Genomic DNA, 16,566 nt, shown 5'->3' on the forward strand with positions numbered 1-16,566 from the left:
GTGATAATTTTGATCAAGCTTCAAAATATATATTTCATTTTTTTATCTATTTTGAAGTTTAACAGACTTCTTGAAAATAAATTTTATAACATTTAGTGTTATTAATAATATATATATTACATTATTATGCTTTTAAAGTTAATAAAATATTAAACCTAACTATACCTTTGAAATTATCTGAGTATTTTTTTTTTTGAAAAGCCATTAGCTATTCTTGTTTATACTAACAAATTTAATTAAATTTGAAATTTAATTTTATCACTATGGCATTGTGTGTGGCTGTCGTGAGTAAAGAAGTATGTATTTATGTGTTAGAATTTATGAGATATTTAACTGGATAACAATTATTTTAGAATGCTCCTAAATATGTGGCTTCATTAAATCCAGATGATGAATTAGAAATTCAATATGAAATACATTCGTCAATAGATTTTGTGGAAGAAAAATTAAAAACTGGTAAAAAAGATATGCGGGAGTTATACTTGGGATTGTTATATTCTACTGAAAATCACAAAATGTATCCTGTTTTCTTTCATACTTTTTTATGTTTATTAATAACTTTAATTATAAGTTTACTTAGTAACTTCAAAACAAATAACTTTTTGATTAACAATTTTTTTTAAAAAAATGGTAATATTTAATTGAAACTATTAAAACTGAATAAATATTGAAATTTCTGTGACAACATAAAAGTAGCAGGTTATTTTACATAATTTTGTACATGTATGAATTACTTGTCTTTGTCTAGTTGGGCCTCCCTTCCAAGATCTGAGAACTTGATTAAATATGCAGACAGACTTTAAATCATTAGACCTACTATTAGATAATTATTAATGTACTTTTTAGTAATAATTTTATAAGACAAAAATTCTAAAAAACACATGAAATTTTGTTATTTTTTTTCTACTGTGTTGTATGAAAAACAAACTGAAATTGTTTTTTCTTGAAATTAAAAAAAAGTCATTGTACCAATTAGTAGTTTTAAGTTGAAATTAGTAAATCTTTTCTTAATATCTATCAGTTATGGATATGTAACAAACACTAAAGTCAAATTTTTTGTTGTTATTGATGCAAGTAATCTAACACTTAGAGATAATGAAATAAGATTTGTAAGTACTAAAAATGATATTTATTGTAACATTTTTGGCATTGACACTTATTTTATTTTAATTATGACATTTTTAGATGTTTAGAAAATTGCATACTGCATACACAGATTTAATGTGTAACCCATTTTATATTCCTGGTGAATATATTACTTCAGAGTAAGTTTAGAATAATAAAAGTGCTACCTTAAAAATTTTAATAAATTATAAATTCAGACATGTTTTTAAATGAATAATGTTCAATAATTTAAATTAATAATATTTTTATAAATTAGAATTAAAATAGTATTTTTATATTTAATAAATTTATCTGTAATAATAAACAATTATAGATAAATTTAAATTTTTATTAGTAGTCCTAATACTGATATGAAGAATTCCTTTATTAAACCTTTATACAAGGACACTGTGAGCTATAATTTAAAAAAAAAGATTAAAAGTCATAAAGCTTAAATTTTAATAGAAAATTATATTCAAAATTATTAAAATTCAAAATAATAATGTAATAATATTTTTTAATTTTATAAGTTTTATTGTTCATAATTATATACACTTGAAATTTTTTATTAATGACACTATTATAATTGTTTAAAATGTTTGAATGTAACAGGTTATTCGAAAAGTCCTAAAATTAACAAATAAAAACACATTTTTTTCCCAAAATTTAATTTTATTCATCGATATAATTCCCTTTTAGAGTTATACAGTGTTACTAGAGTTTTAACATTTCTATACCTTTCGAATAGAATTATTTATCTTTGCCCTTAAAATACCCCCTAATATGACTTCTTCATTTGAGCTGAATCTTTTTCCCTAGAGCATCCGCATAAAAATTTGCAAAAAGGTAGTAATCGCTGGGGCCCAGATCTGGACTATACAGTGAATATGGCAGAAATTAAAAGCCTGAATACATTTTTGATATTGTTTTTTATTGTTTGTGATACAGTAGTGCATTGTCGTGTTGATGAAACAGAATTTTTTCTTCGCCATGTGCAGTATATTTTTGCGATTTCGGCCTTCAAACGCTCCAATAACACAATTTAGTTAGATTTCTGTACAGTCTTAAGGTTTTATCAAGTTGACATGATCAGTAAGCCATTTAAAAAAGCTCTTTGAGGCAGCACTAAACACAAGTGCTCCATCAATGAGTCTTTTTTTCACTTCCTACTTTTTTTTCAAGACGAATTCAGCAAACGCTTGAACAAACCTACATGACTCCCAGCTCCCTAACATCATGTCCAACATGGTTCCGACTCAGAATGTAAACCCTAGTTGGGACTCTTTGGAGTCTCGCTTCTGTACCCACGCCTTGCACCTGAAGAGAGTGTGCAAGGGCGCTGTCTGCCTCTCCCGGGCGATTTGAACAATGATCGCACGTTGGTGTGGCTACTTTGCAAATACTGTGCAGGTACTCAACATGCTGTGGTCGGACATCACTTGTGTAAGACAAAATGTCATCTCACCATAAGTCCAATCTACCCCCATCAATGGGTCTGGTATCTTCAAACCTTGTTATGTCAGTTTCATCACTACCCAACAGTCAAGTCTCCAACACAAAATTCAATGAGTAGCCGCTGTTCTATGGTCAGCTTATTAGTGGGGCCTGCAAAGACCAGAGCCACTTTTTTGGCATTGGTTACCATATCCCTATAGGTCAGTAGATCCAATGAGTCTTCTTACATGGAGGTTCTTGTCCCTTGACCTCAGGTTTTTGAGTTTCGGTTCCCTTTGACTATTCCAAGTCATTGATTTCCTTGTGTCTATCCTTTGGTAGGTTCTTCTGCTCCTCATCAGTTTGCCCCTCTGACTGCTGCTCAATCTCTCAGTTCTAATTTTTAGACCTTCGATTTTGTCAGCTATTACTCCCAGTTTATCTTATAACTTCTAGTCTGCATTTGTTGACGTTGCTGTTTCTTTGCCAGTAGATAATTCACTAAGTGCCCTGTTGTTTGCATTGAGACTCTCAAGTTCGATAAATCTTCTGCGAAGAGCCGCCAATTCATGCTTTTATTCCGACAAATTGTCCGTAGAATCCCTGTTCGTTTATTCTTCTTAAATAGTTCAAAACAGCTCTGTGAATCATCGGCACATTGTTTTTTTTTTCGGTCCACTGTTAGCAAATACGGTACCCATTTTGAGCATAGCTTTCTTATACTTAAATGTTTAAAATAAATATGATGCAAACGGTCAATTGAGATTTTTATAATGTCAGCTATTTACTTTATGATTTTCCAACATAATTTTTTGGATTTTTTTTATGTTTTCTATCGTAACTGCTTCACTTAGGCGTCTTGAGCATTCAAATGTGTCTGTACGACCGCGTTTAAATTAAAAAAATCAGCGATAAATAGTTGTTTTCTTTGGAACAGAGTCCTTATAATACTTTTCAAGCCATTCTTGAGTTTTCACAGTATTTTTTCCCATCAAATAGCAGTGTTTAATCAACATACGAAATTCGTTTTTATCCATTGTTTACAAAATAACTAAAGTAGCTTCACTTCAATGATTGTAACCTTGGAATGCGTTGTTCAAATGTCATGAAATTTTGACACGTTTCTTTTGAATGTTGGTACTAACTAAAAAACATAGAGATGAGTTATTAAAGTCGCCATCTATGTATAAGTCTCGTAACATTTTGAACAACCCTTTATATAATATTTAAACTTAATTAATTTCTTTACAAGTCTTATTAGTAATTTTTACACTAACTTCAAAGTAGGATTTGCTCTTGTACTTTGATATAATTTATCAAAATCAAACTTAAAACAATAATATAATTTATAAATATTTTTTACGTCTGTACCAGTATTTTTATTAATAACATTATAAATGTAATTTACATTCTTATAACTGTTTTTTAGAAATTTTGACAAGATAGCAAAAGGAATATTAATGGGTAAAACATGAATTTTCTTTCCAACCTTAAAATGTACTTATACTTAATACCATGTTATCTTATATTAATATATTCTCTTATTGTTATTTATATTATATTTAAATTATATTAATATAAAGTATAAATATAATTGTTTTAAATAAATCAGATATTTAATGTGGCATGAAATATAACTACCTACTGTTAAATTCAAAATTTAATTAATTTGTTTGTTCCCCAGTTATTTTACTACAATTTTATTATTAAAATATATTCACTTATAATTGTATACTTACTACACTTATTTCTTATATTTTAGTTCTAATATTCTCTAATTGACAATCATTTGCCGGAACATTTGGTGGGATAAGGGCTAAAATTAAGATTTAATTACAAAAGAAATATTTTTTTATTTGCTTAAGTTTGTATTTTTTATGAATTATGATGAATTTTAAAGGAGCTTCATCTTCTTAATGTCCACCTACGTCAACATCCAATAAGACCTCTACATTTTATATGCAAACAAAAATAAAAGAATAATCTGCCGTCATACATGTCAAAAATATTTACTTATATCAGTAAATTATAATGATAATTTATTAAATTAAATTATTGATAAAATTTTTTTATTATTAGTAATTATTTGATTATGCAGTTTCAAATAAATAAATATATTTAAATATATGTCAAATAAAAGAATGCATACTAATCAATAATTTAATGTGTCTATAGATTGAAGTAAGATTTGTTAATTTTAAACTTGCCTTTCGATTTTACTAATTACCATTCTGATTAAACCTTTTCAAGAAATTTGGAAGTTCAAATAAATTTTAAAAAACTTCCAATTAAATTTCTTTTTTTAATATTTGCACCTCTGCTAATTTCATGCTTTATTGGTTTTAAATAAATTTTTTTTTCTTTCTTTTAAATATGCTTATTTTTTTTGAATGTGAAAATGTAAATCATAGAAGAGGACCGTCATTTCTATTGCAATTTTTTAAGTGACAAATAAAAAAAAATTTCATAAAATAACATGAAATATATAGATGAGAAGTGTGATAGCCTTTTTTGGTTGACATGTAGCATATTCGGCGGTTATTAAGACAAAACCGGGTCATTTTTTTAATGAGAATTTTTTAATAGTACTTTTAACTTCATTAAGAATGAACTATTTTTCAGTATAACAAATAGGAGAGTTTAAAAATGAATTTATATACAATATAAGTAGAATTGTCACGTAATATCTATATACAAAATTATTAATATTGTATCTATAATTAAAATACATCAAAATAATAATACTGATAAAGTACATAAAGAACCATTATTTTTTGCCAATTTTTCGTTGTTTTTTTTTTATATTAACAAAAATTTATACTTCGCTTCTTATTCACTCAAAATACACAAGATTAATATTTATTAAAATATTACAAAATTTATTAGTTAGTTTCATAATTGTATGATAAAGGAAAAAAAAAATTTATACTTGAAAGTTAAGCTTTTTTTAAAAATAACATAAGCTCAACTTTAAAGATCCAAAAAATTACAGAAGCTTTATGGTCCAGTAACAGTAACAGTCCCAAATTTTACAAATCTTTCATTAAACATCATGAACAATTTAAAATTCTTTACATCGCACGTTATTAATTAAATATTTGAATTAATATTAGGATGTTACTTTGTTTTCTGCGTTGAATTTATGATTAAACAATTTTAAATGCAAAAGTGACCTTGTCAAAAGGCGTTTACCAGAGAAAACTTTTTGAAAATTTAAATTCAAATCCTTGATTACTTAGGATTTGGATTCTTCCTGTAATAATAAAACTAAAGAGTAATTTTTGAAGAGAGCAAAAATCGAAAAAATGAAAAAAATAAAGGTCATTAAGGGATCCCTAAGTAAAAATTTCGGTAGGCTTTTTTTTCCCAATCCAGTGCTATCTGTCACTGATGTAAATTGTATAAGAAAAACCCAGCACAGTAATGACGTGGCATATCGTTATATCAAGTATAATGATATCTGACAGGCAGGGCCGTATTTAGGGGGTGGCACGGTTAGGCATATATCCGGGGGCGGCAAAATATTTTAGCAAAATTAATTTTAAAAATGTAATGAAAACAAAATAGTAATTTCATTTTATTAAATATTTTTGTAATTTGTATTTTAGAAAAATGTTATGAACTACTGTTTATATAGCTGTATTATTGCTACGAACTAAGATATGTAGTATATATATAGTATATTCTTGGTCCGTGATCATTGTCTACAAGCGATTTAATAGCTAGATGATAAAGATATTCAGAAAAAATCTAATTTTAGAAATTGATCAACTATTTTACCGAATAAATCAAAACAATGATAATTGTATAGTGATATCGATATTCAATGGTATTGCATTGTAAATTGTGACAGACGACAGTATTAATATATTTTTATTAGTACGTTATACACTTATGACTTATATTATATTTAATTCTTATGTGTTTTGCTTATGCGTCATGTGTGTACTGTGTATGCATTATGAAAGTGTGATGAATTGATACATTGATGATTGTCATATGATATATTACTATATAACATTTATATTATATTATATAATAAGGTAAGTTTTATTATTTTTACCTATACGGTTTAAATTATTTGTAATTGTTACTAGTCTAGTATAAATAATAATAAATATATTATTTACAAATTGTGTTAGTTAAAACTGCACAATATACATAAATATTTTTTTTATTAATATTGGTTTTAAAATTGTTTATTAAACATTTGTAAGTATAGCATTACGTATGTTTCTTTGTACTCCAGCGGCCAATTCTACCGCAGAGCGATCATTTTCAACACTTATAAAAACATAAAAATGACGTATAAAAACATATCTAAGGTCAAATATATCCACAGACAGGCTAAATGCATTGGCAATTTTAAATATTGAATCTCAATTAACTCATCAGATTAATTATAGCGACATAATTGAAGAATTTGCCAATAATCAAGCAAGGAAAAAAATACTTTAAAAAAAAGAAAATTGTATTTTTATTGTTATATTTTGTTTAATTTGTTAATTAAAAAAAGTATTAAATAATTCTCATTTATTAATTATTAAGTTGGATTTTTTGGATTTTAATATTAAAGAATCAATTATGAACGAAATAATTAGTGTTATATTATTATTATTGATTGTGATGATGAGGGGGGGTGTATAAATAATATGCCCGGGGGCGCCAAATTTTTTAATACGGGTCTGCTGACAGGGATTAAAATCGGTATCATAAACAACGCTTCGATGCAAATCTGTAGATAGTGTTTTATTTTAAAAAAGCTACATGATCTCCTATTTCCTTATTTATATCCTATTTACAAGTTTTATGATTTATAAGTATAATATATGAATAAATATATATAGAAAAATGGTGTTATTTTAAAAAAAAGTATGTGAATAAAAGAGGGATATAAATATTATTTTTCATAAAAAAAATTGTTTTGATCCATACACTTTTCAATAAGTTATAGCGCTATTAAGTTAAAAATGTAAAAAATAAAATCAAGAATTTAAAAAAAAAAAAGCATTTGGTAACTATTTTCACCGTGAAGACAAAATAAAGTCCGAATTATTTTTTCCGGACCACTTCAAAAGTTAATTTTTTGTGAAAAAGTTGTCATTTTGACCCCCCCCCCGTGGGCAGGTAAAGGTTCAGATTTATAAAAAACATATACCATATGACTCGTAAAGACATCATGCATTTATAAAAAAAAAATTATATTAATTTGGTATTTTTGATAAAGTTATGGCAGTTTTAATAAAAAAAATTATAAAAATTAGCAATTTTTAAATTTGTAATTTTTTTTTGAGATTTCACCCATTTACGGGGAACGATGGAAACTTTTTCAATTTTTGAGAGTAAAGTCTTCGACTAGATACGATTTGTGATCTTTTGACGTATCGTTTAAAGAAAACAGTTCGATGAGAGCTGACAAAAAGTGGTAACAGACACAAAAAAAATCGCAGCATAGTAAAACTAATACCTTCTCAGCTTCGCATCGAAGCTAAAAAACACATATTTAAACTAATACCTTCGTATCGAAGCTAAAAATATAATTTATACAAATTATTTAAAACTGTAATCACATTAATTATGAACCAAGATTATTAAACATATTACTTTATATATATATATATTTCAATATTATGGGTTACTAAGATATGTATTATGGTTATAACTTCTATTTTACTGTCAAAAACAGTAAAATTACTAATTTTAACTTTTGTATAATTATCCTTTGCTTACCCAACTGGCGTCGTTTAATAAATTGCTAACTGCAGAAAATATTTAAATATCTTGATCTTCTGTATGGGTTTTGGACGACCAGTAGCGTCGTCCATACGGTAAAATATTAGTATATTATTATATTGAGTAATTTATTTTTAGAATTAACTGCTTGTCGTTATCGGTTGTTATAATAGTATAATTGGCTATTATTATTATTTTCATTTCTATTTTCTACTGCGACTTTTAAAATAATAATGTTTTTTTTATCATATTTAATTTTACAACTTTTTATACTTTTGACTAGTGGTATTATATTTAAAGTCGCATTCGCACCAACAGCACCTACGAGCCACCACTGAATATAGTCGACTAATATTAAATACTATGACAATATTAAAATCAATAATTTATAGATATAGTAGTGATGGAAAAAAATTACAGTAATAGTGATCTATAACAGTTAATGCTATTTTGTACTTTACACAAAGTGGATTCCTTGTAAAATATCCTTTAAATATTTTTTATGTAGAGTAAGACTGAGTAAAATGACAAATTCAGTATTTATCAAAATCAATCAGTTATAGCAGCACATACTAGCTGACATAAAATTGTCTTACAATACACTTCGTTACTCTACCGTATGTTGATAATATTGAATATTAAACACCCCACCTACAAATTTTTTAGGTTTTACTCTTTACTATTCAAATTCGCCTCTATAAATTTATGGAAGCCTATTGCCTTTCTAAGAAACCTCTAATAACGATAAAAAAAAAGTTCAACCCCTTAAATGTTTTAATGATCTTCACAATCATAAAAGTAACTAAAGGAGCTAAGCCACCTCTCCTCAAATAAAATTAGACATTATGTTAACGGTTACATGAAATAATTTTTAAATGGATTTAAATTAAAAATATTGTGGTGGTGTCATGTTTTAACCAAACCTACTTTCTTATCATATATTATTTATACTCTGTGCAAGTACTTTAAATTTGCAGATGGCCGCTTAAAATTATTATTCACTCCAATTATTTGAAAATTGAAGTTTAAAAAATATTAATAATTTTTTAGGTGGTGAACTTAATAAATATATAATACTGTTGATTAAAAATTGCATGAAATATAACAGAAAAAAAATTTAATTTGTTAATCAAACATATTTACAGAGTGATTGATTTATCATTGACCACTAAAATAATTCTCCTAAAACAATAATCTCGAAAATATTTTTTTTTTGACTTTGATAATTAATGTAATATTAATTCATAAGCGGTTAAACATGTTTTAGATATATTTGATGGATAGATAAAAAAAAAAAAAAAAAAAACTGAAGTCAATCGAGCCAAGTAATAAGAGCGACAAAGTCCAATATTCGGATGAACAAAATTAAAGCGTCATAAATTCATAGTACATTGAATTATTAACACGCTTATATTAGTTTCACTTGTATGTGTGATGTGTGTTTGTAACTTTCCACGCAGCACGTGTTATTATGTCGCGTATCCCGTCGTCTATGACCTTGAGACTAGACGTCGTAACGCATTCACCCCACCCCGCTCACCAATATATATATATATATACATATGTATATATGTATGTGTATATATATACAGAGTGATTTTTTTATCATAACCCACTCAATTACTTATAGAATAATAATAATTTAAAAATTTTTTTTTTTTATCATTTTTAGTTACACATTATTCTTGAATTTTTAACTATGTAATACTTTTTAAGTTCATCCCTTATGCCTTGGAGGGGGGTCAACTTTGTTTTTTTAAATGGTAACACATATTTTTAATTTAATAGTAAATGGCGTTTGAATTTTTAATATAACTTAATTAGCTTATTAGATATAAACATTTAAAGTTTCAAAATTTTGAGTTAATATACATGTATAATACACATGGGATTGTAAATACAGGTAGCTAATTGGATTTTTATGACATTGCTGTCTCAGTCACGGATTGTTTATTATCAATTATGATTATCAATAGATATACTTTCTGTATTGTCAGTTAGTGTATTTATAAACTCATAACAATGTGCCTTACTACAATTGATAATAACAATGCTGTGTACCTGCTAATATCGATGTTATAAAAAACCAATTAGCTACCTATATTTGTAATCCCTTGTGTATTATACCTGTATATTAATTCAAAAATTTGAAACTTTAAATGATTATATCTAATAAACGAATAAAGTTATATTAAAAATTCAAATGCCATTTACTATTAAATTAAAAACTCAAACATTTTATTAAATTCAAAATATATGTTACCATTTAAAAAAACAAAGTTGACACCCTTACCAGGCATAAGGGATGAACTTAAAAAGTATTACATAGTTAATAATTCAAGAATAATGTGTAACTAAAGATAATGAAAAAAAAAATGTTTAAATTATTATTATTCTGCAATTAATTGAGTGGGTTATGATAAAAAAATCACTCTGTATATATGTAAATAAATTTTTATTGAGACACGGCCCCGTCACTCGTGCTACCTTTATCAGCCGTCGCCCTACTATTAGTATAAGTGACCATACGCCACGGTGTAAAGTCCAGCAAGTGCTGCACGGCCGACGATGACCCGCCGCAAATGATACGTTGAGTCTTCTTCCTGTTGTCAGAGTGGCAACGTCGATGATGTACGCCACCGGCTCCTGACGTGCCGCACGACCCGACCGAACCGATCCGCATCCGCGTACCGTCGCCATTAACGCTGCTGACTTTTCGACGCCCGAGAATCTTGCCGGAAACCGCCTACGAAAGTGCCGCGATATTATACGAAGATTATTTTAATTTTGTCCAATTCGTATAAAATATATATATATATATAGCGTTATAATTGTTTTTTTAATTTCTTCAATATATTAACATACGAATAAAATAATCTATAAAATCCAATCAATTTGTAATTATAACTCATATTAATGAATATTTGTTTTTACTACAATTCTTTTGTACAAATAAGAACAACTCGAATAAAACAAATTTAAGTTCTATATAACTGCGTTTTGAGTTTTGTATTTAAACATTTTTGTGTTTATTTAAAGCACCAGGGTTTTTAGAAGTTTAATAAATTCTATTGACATATTGGTCATGAACCTTTTTGATGTCCCAACTAATAAGCAGTTATTTTTGGGAAACAAAGTAATGATGCATAATTACGCGAGTTTTTTCCAAATAAATATTTCAGTATGGGGCCAAAGCTCAATAGTTACGCTAACCTGAACGTGTGCTGCTTTCCTTGGATGTGGTAGCCGTTTCTCAGCTACCTCCCCGGAATCTAACCTTGATTTCCCGTTACCCATTACAACCATGATATTGATAGTAACTACTATCATAACATAAAACTAAATAGTGAAAAATAAATATAGTTTAAAAAAACTAAAAAAACACGCTTTGAAGTACATTGAACTAAAAAGTTAAAAAGAATTTTTAGTTCGATGTACTTCAAAGCGTGTTTTTTTAGTTTTTTTAAACTATATTTATTAAGGATGGGATTAATGTAAGTAGATTTCCAAATAATATGTAGTTACATAGGATAAAATTTGAGTATATTACAAAAAAAAATGAATTAGAAAATGTAGTATAGTATGACAAATTTTAAAAAGTTTTTTATTTTTTGCTCTTCTGAAAAATTATTGTTTATAACTCATATTCTGTTAATTTGGGAACTACTTATAATAATCCTATCACTCTCATAATACTAAGAAATAGTATTTAATAAGATTGACTTGTTTCCAATAATTATTTATTATTTTTTTTTTATTGATTTTGTCTATCTTAACAAATTTGATCTTAAAATTAAGTTTTTCATTTTAATTAAATTAAATAACAATTTAATTTTTAGTAATAATTAGGAAAATTTAACAACTCAAATGGTGAAATTTTATTTTTTTATGGTGATCTTATTATTTTGAAATACTATAGTAAAATAAAATTTTTCCTGTTTTTAATGTTATTTACAAATTTAAATAACTGGTTTATGTTTTATGATAATCACCATACGATAAAAAAGGTGAATATCACAAATAAACAAACTTTTCTCTCGTTTATATAGGTTAATAATTCAATTGAGTAACAAATATAGTGTTCAGTAAGTAAAAAAATAGGTCAATTATAAACAATGAGAACAATAGAAACCAGTTTCCTTAATTACTGAACAATCTATAAACAGTTACTGCATTAATAACCTGTAAATTAAAATTATTATTAAAATTTAAAATAATAAAATATTTTTAATATACGTATATTTATTTATTTATTTATTTTATTTTCTAACAATAACAATTTATTTAAATTAATTTTAGCTTTGCTATCTAATGAATCTATCTTATCACTAAGAAATTTCACGAATTCCTTATTTTTTAAACCAAGACCTTTGAATTCAGATGTTATTTTGGTAGTAAAGTGAGAAAAAGAAGTAAATCTGCAGTTCGCCGACGACAATTGACACGTATATTGAAATGATTTGATAATTTCTCTCCTATAGTCAATTATACTTTGAGAATCACTAAGTGTTTTCATTGATTTAATGTTTCGTAAATTATAAACGAATTGATATTTTTCAAAAGTTAATCTTTCACTTTCAAATAAATTTGTGATTTTTAATACAACCTGTAACATGCTTGTGGCTAAATTAATATAAGTGACAGTTTTTGTATTAAGTAATTCATAAATTTGTTTGCATTCGTCATTATCTTCAGTTCCATTAAAATTCAAGCTTTCAAGGAATTTTCGATACTTTAATTTTGTTTTATATGTTAAACTACTGATTTCAACTAACTCGTCGTAGTTTTCTTCTAAGGGGAGATAGTTTAAATCAATATTTTTCGGCATTAAAGCAATTTTTTTAGTTATGTACTCATTCAATAGTAAAAACAATAGACGATTAAATTGTTTTACTATTTTAATACACATACAATTAATCATAACGTAAATAATATCTAACTTAAACTCGTAATTACTTTGGTTGACTGCAAGATTTTCCGGCGACAACAATTCATCAGGTATTTTTTTTTGTGACAGATCAAATTTTTGCAAATCAATGTTGTTGAATAGATCATTGACGTTATATATTTCATCATTTATTATTGTCGTAATTGAATAAAACTCATACCATAGATTTTCAAGTGATAACATTGCATTAAGGTACCATATTTTATCATCACGAGACGGTGCTACAAAATGTAGTGATACAAATAATAATAATACACCGATCAATTGCATGCTGTCGCTAATAATTAAAATTTTTAAATTCTTTACTAAGAATCACTTACAATAAATAAATACAAAATTATATCCTTAGTTAATTCGACTCAAAAATAATTTCTCAGTTATAATATTAAAAAAAAATATATTGCTTTACATACCAGATACAGTAATAATTTCTTTTCGAAGCAAATTACGAACAAATGTATGCAACACATAAAACTGTACTAATATAAAATAGAATTAACTGTTTTATTTTATTTTTCATCTATAACAAATTAAATTAGATAAACAAAAATTATTAATAATATATTTGATGTAATCAAATAATATACAAGGTGATTACTTTAACGCTAGCCACTCAATTTTTCTAAAATAATAATTATATTAAAAAAATTATTATAAAATATGTATAATAAATTATAGATTTATTATTTAATGAAAAAAAAATTTTTTTTTAAATTTACAAAAAATGTTAACATATTTTTTGTCGATCTATGCGAACTAGCAATGGCACCAAAGTCAATGGTAGGGCAAATATTTTTAAAATTTGAAAAAAATTTTTTTACTCTGACGGCCAATTTTTCAAAGTAAAACAATTGTGAGATTTGATAAAGGTTTAAAGAATATAGTCAATCCGGAATAGTTTCAAAAACTGAGTTGAAAAAATGTTTATATTTGCACAAATATAAAGAGGTGGCTCTTTCAAACTCTTCCTGTACAAAGATTTTTCAATAGAATTTTACAAAAAGTACACCAAAAGAGAGATCATTGTCTTTAATATATTGTTTTAAAATTTTATTAGGATCAGTGTTTTAATAAAGAAGACAAATTATTTTGAAAATGTCTAATTTTACGGTATTGTAATTTTGAGATATTTTTTAAATTTCTAAAATTGAGAGTTTTTTTAATTTTTGGTGACAATAGGTTTAACTAGATTAAAATATGATTTTTTTGATCCATAAACTAATGAAATCGGTCTAGCGAGAGCTGATAATTATTATGGATAGACATAAAAATACACTTGGTAAAACCAAAACCTCTCAGTTTCCTATTGAAGAAGCTTAAATGCGTAAAAAAATTTAATTATTTGGTTGGGCTAAATATATTTTGCAAAGATTAGTTTACATTTTTTTTTTTTACAGTAAATCAATTGTTTATAAGTTAATTGGCGTAAGCGAAAATTTTTCCCAAAAATGTTCAGACTGTTTGATTTGATGTATCCATTAAGTTTTTTTCATGTTTTTAGGAAAAAATTTTGTTGATAAAAATGTTGCTTACACAATTAGCCTACAAACAGTCGATGTACAAATAATTTGTGTTTGTCTACTTTTTTAAACAAATAATAATTGATAAAATATTTTTATTTCATTGCAATCGGTTGGGCTATTAATAAATCGGTATTATTTGTACATTTTGCTAGTAAATTTTTTATTACTATTATGGAGTATTTTATACAAATAGAAATTATTATTCACGTTTTAACGCTTTAGCAACTAGTATTTTTAAATTTAAAGAGATTGTAAAGTATTTAAATTTAAAAAGGCTTCTATTCCCTATCATTAATATAAACTTTCAAAAAAGAGGATAAGGACATAGGCGTCAATCAATGTAAAAATGTTGTGAAATTATATGTATATTATATAAAAAAATATTTTAATAAGATAAAGGAATACTTTATCCCCTAAAATTATAACAAAATTATCGATATAGACATATACTCTATATCAACATTGGTAAGTTGTATATAGAATCTACCAATGTGTATCTTTTAGTTTCGATGAGAAGCTGAGAAACTACTTTTTCTTGGCTCATACTGGATACATTTATTTCAACGATATATCAAAAGATTATAAAATGCATTTACTTGTAGACGCAACCCTTAAAAAACGGTAGCACAGTGGGGTCGAGGCATAGATGGGACAAGTATAGATGATATCTGACAGTGATTAAAATCACTATCATAAGAAACGCTTCGATGCAAATCTGTAGATAGTGTTTCGTTTAGAGAAATTGGTGGATTATTCCAAAAGCAACATCAACTCTTATTTCTTTAATTATATCCTGATTAGTAGTTCTTTGATTTTAAAATATAATATATGAATAAATACTAATTATAGTTTTTAAATTTAGTATGAAATTGTGAGGCCAGCTATGATGTATGGTTCATAGTGTTGGGCGGTTGATAAGAAAGTAGAGCAGAGAATAAGTGTAGCAGAGATGAGAATGCTTAGTTGGATGAGTGGAGTGACTAGAGAAGATAGGATAAGGAACGAGCATATAAGAGGAAGTATAGGTGTTGCGTCAATCGTGGATAAGATGACAGAAAATAGACTTAGATTGTTTAGTCATGGTATGAGGAAAGAAGAATCGAAAGCTGTAAGAACAGTTATAGAAATGAATGTTGAAGGAAGAAGAGATAGAGGAAGACCAAAAAAGAGATGGAGGGATGCTATTGAATGCGATTTGAGGACAGCTGATGTGAGCGTAGAAGATGTGGGAGATCGTGTCAAGTGGAAGCTTAGGATAAGGGTGCCCGACCCCAAGTAGTTGGGATTAAGGCAAAGAAAAAGAAAAATATTACCAGAAATTCCGGTGGCAATTGACATAATATGATTGTTGTTTAGGAATGTACAATTTAGCGTTTAGTTGGGTTTAAACAATATAGCATCAAATCAATTACCTACTCTATTGGTTGTATATTAATATACACTACACTTTAATGATACAATAAATAAATAAACTCACACATACACACATATGCATTTATAACATTGTGTCTAACGTAAGTATAACATGATAAAAAGTAACCGTAAAATGAAAAAAATGGAATATAAATTTTAGTACTCATATTAAATGTAATGTAACTCGAAAAATATTTGTTTAAATGAAAAAATATAAGATAATTTTTTTGTTTATAATTGTCTTTTAAACAACTTTTGTACGAAACTTTTTTTTGTAAGTTAAATATTTTTTGAGAAAATTAAAAAAGCTCATGTTTTTGAACTTTTGCGAGGCTGTAAAAAAAACATGAATTTTTAACATATTAAAAATCTAATCTGTAATTATTTGAAAACAAATTCAACTTTTAAAAA

The 16,566-nt window shown here is 26.3% G+C and overlaps 1 protein-coding gene and 1 long non-coding RNA gene across 2 annotated transcripts; one reads left to right on the top strand and one right to left on the bottom strand.

Moving 5' to 3' along the window:
* Positions 1–30: 30 nt before the first annotated feature.
* LOC126907657 (trafficking protein particle complex subunit 2-like protein) lies at positions 31–4,402 on the top strand. The gene is made up of 5 exons (XM_050689101.1): positions 31–296; positions 354–517; positions 1,022–1,109; positions 1,186–1,265; positions 3,968–4,402. Exons 1-5 carry the CDS (start codon positions 264–266, stop codon positions 4,011–4,013), a joined length of 411 nt encoding a protein of 136 aa, XP_050545058.1. The 5' UTR covers positions 31–263; the 3' UTR covers positions 4,014–4,402.
* On the bottom strand, positions 3,153–4,383 carry LOC126907662 (uncharacterized). Its single transcript, XR_007704582.1, has 2 exons — positions 4,278–4,383; positions 3,153–3,682 (listed from the first exon to the last, which is right to left on the bottom strand). It is a non-coding gene; the product is annotated as an uncharacterized LOC126907662 (long non-coding RNA).
* Positions 4,403–16,566: the final 12,164 nt, after the last annotated feature.

The sequence above is a fragment of the Daktulosphaira vitifoliae genome, unplaced genomic scaffold (genome assembly GCF_025091365.1).
Source record: "Daktulosphaira vitifoliae isolate Bord-2020 unplaced genomic scaffold, ASM2509136v1 Scaffold_5, whole genome shotgun sequence".
Classification (NCBI taxonomy): domain Eukaryota; kingdom Metazoa; phylum Arthropoda; class Insecta; order Hemiptera; family Phylloxeridae; genus Daktulosphaira; species Daktulosphaira vitifoliae.

Bases quoted from the DNA above. Each gene is read 5' to 3' on its own strand.
- LOC126907657 (XM_050689101.1), top strand. From the start codon at position 264: ATGGCATTGTGTGTGGCTGTCGTGAGTAAAGAA. The intron at 297-353 runs GTATGTATTTAT...CAATTATTTTAG, and splicing joins TGGCTGTCGTGAGTAAAGAA to AATGCTCCTAAATATGTGGC. The intron at 1,266-3,967 runs GTAAGTTTAGAA...ACTGTTTTTTAG, and splicing joins GGTGAATATATTACTTCAGA to AAATTTTGACAAGATAGCAA.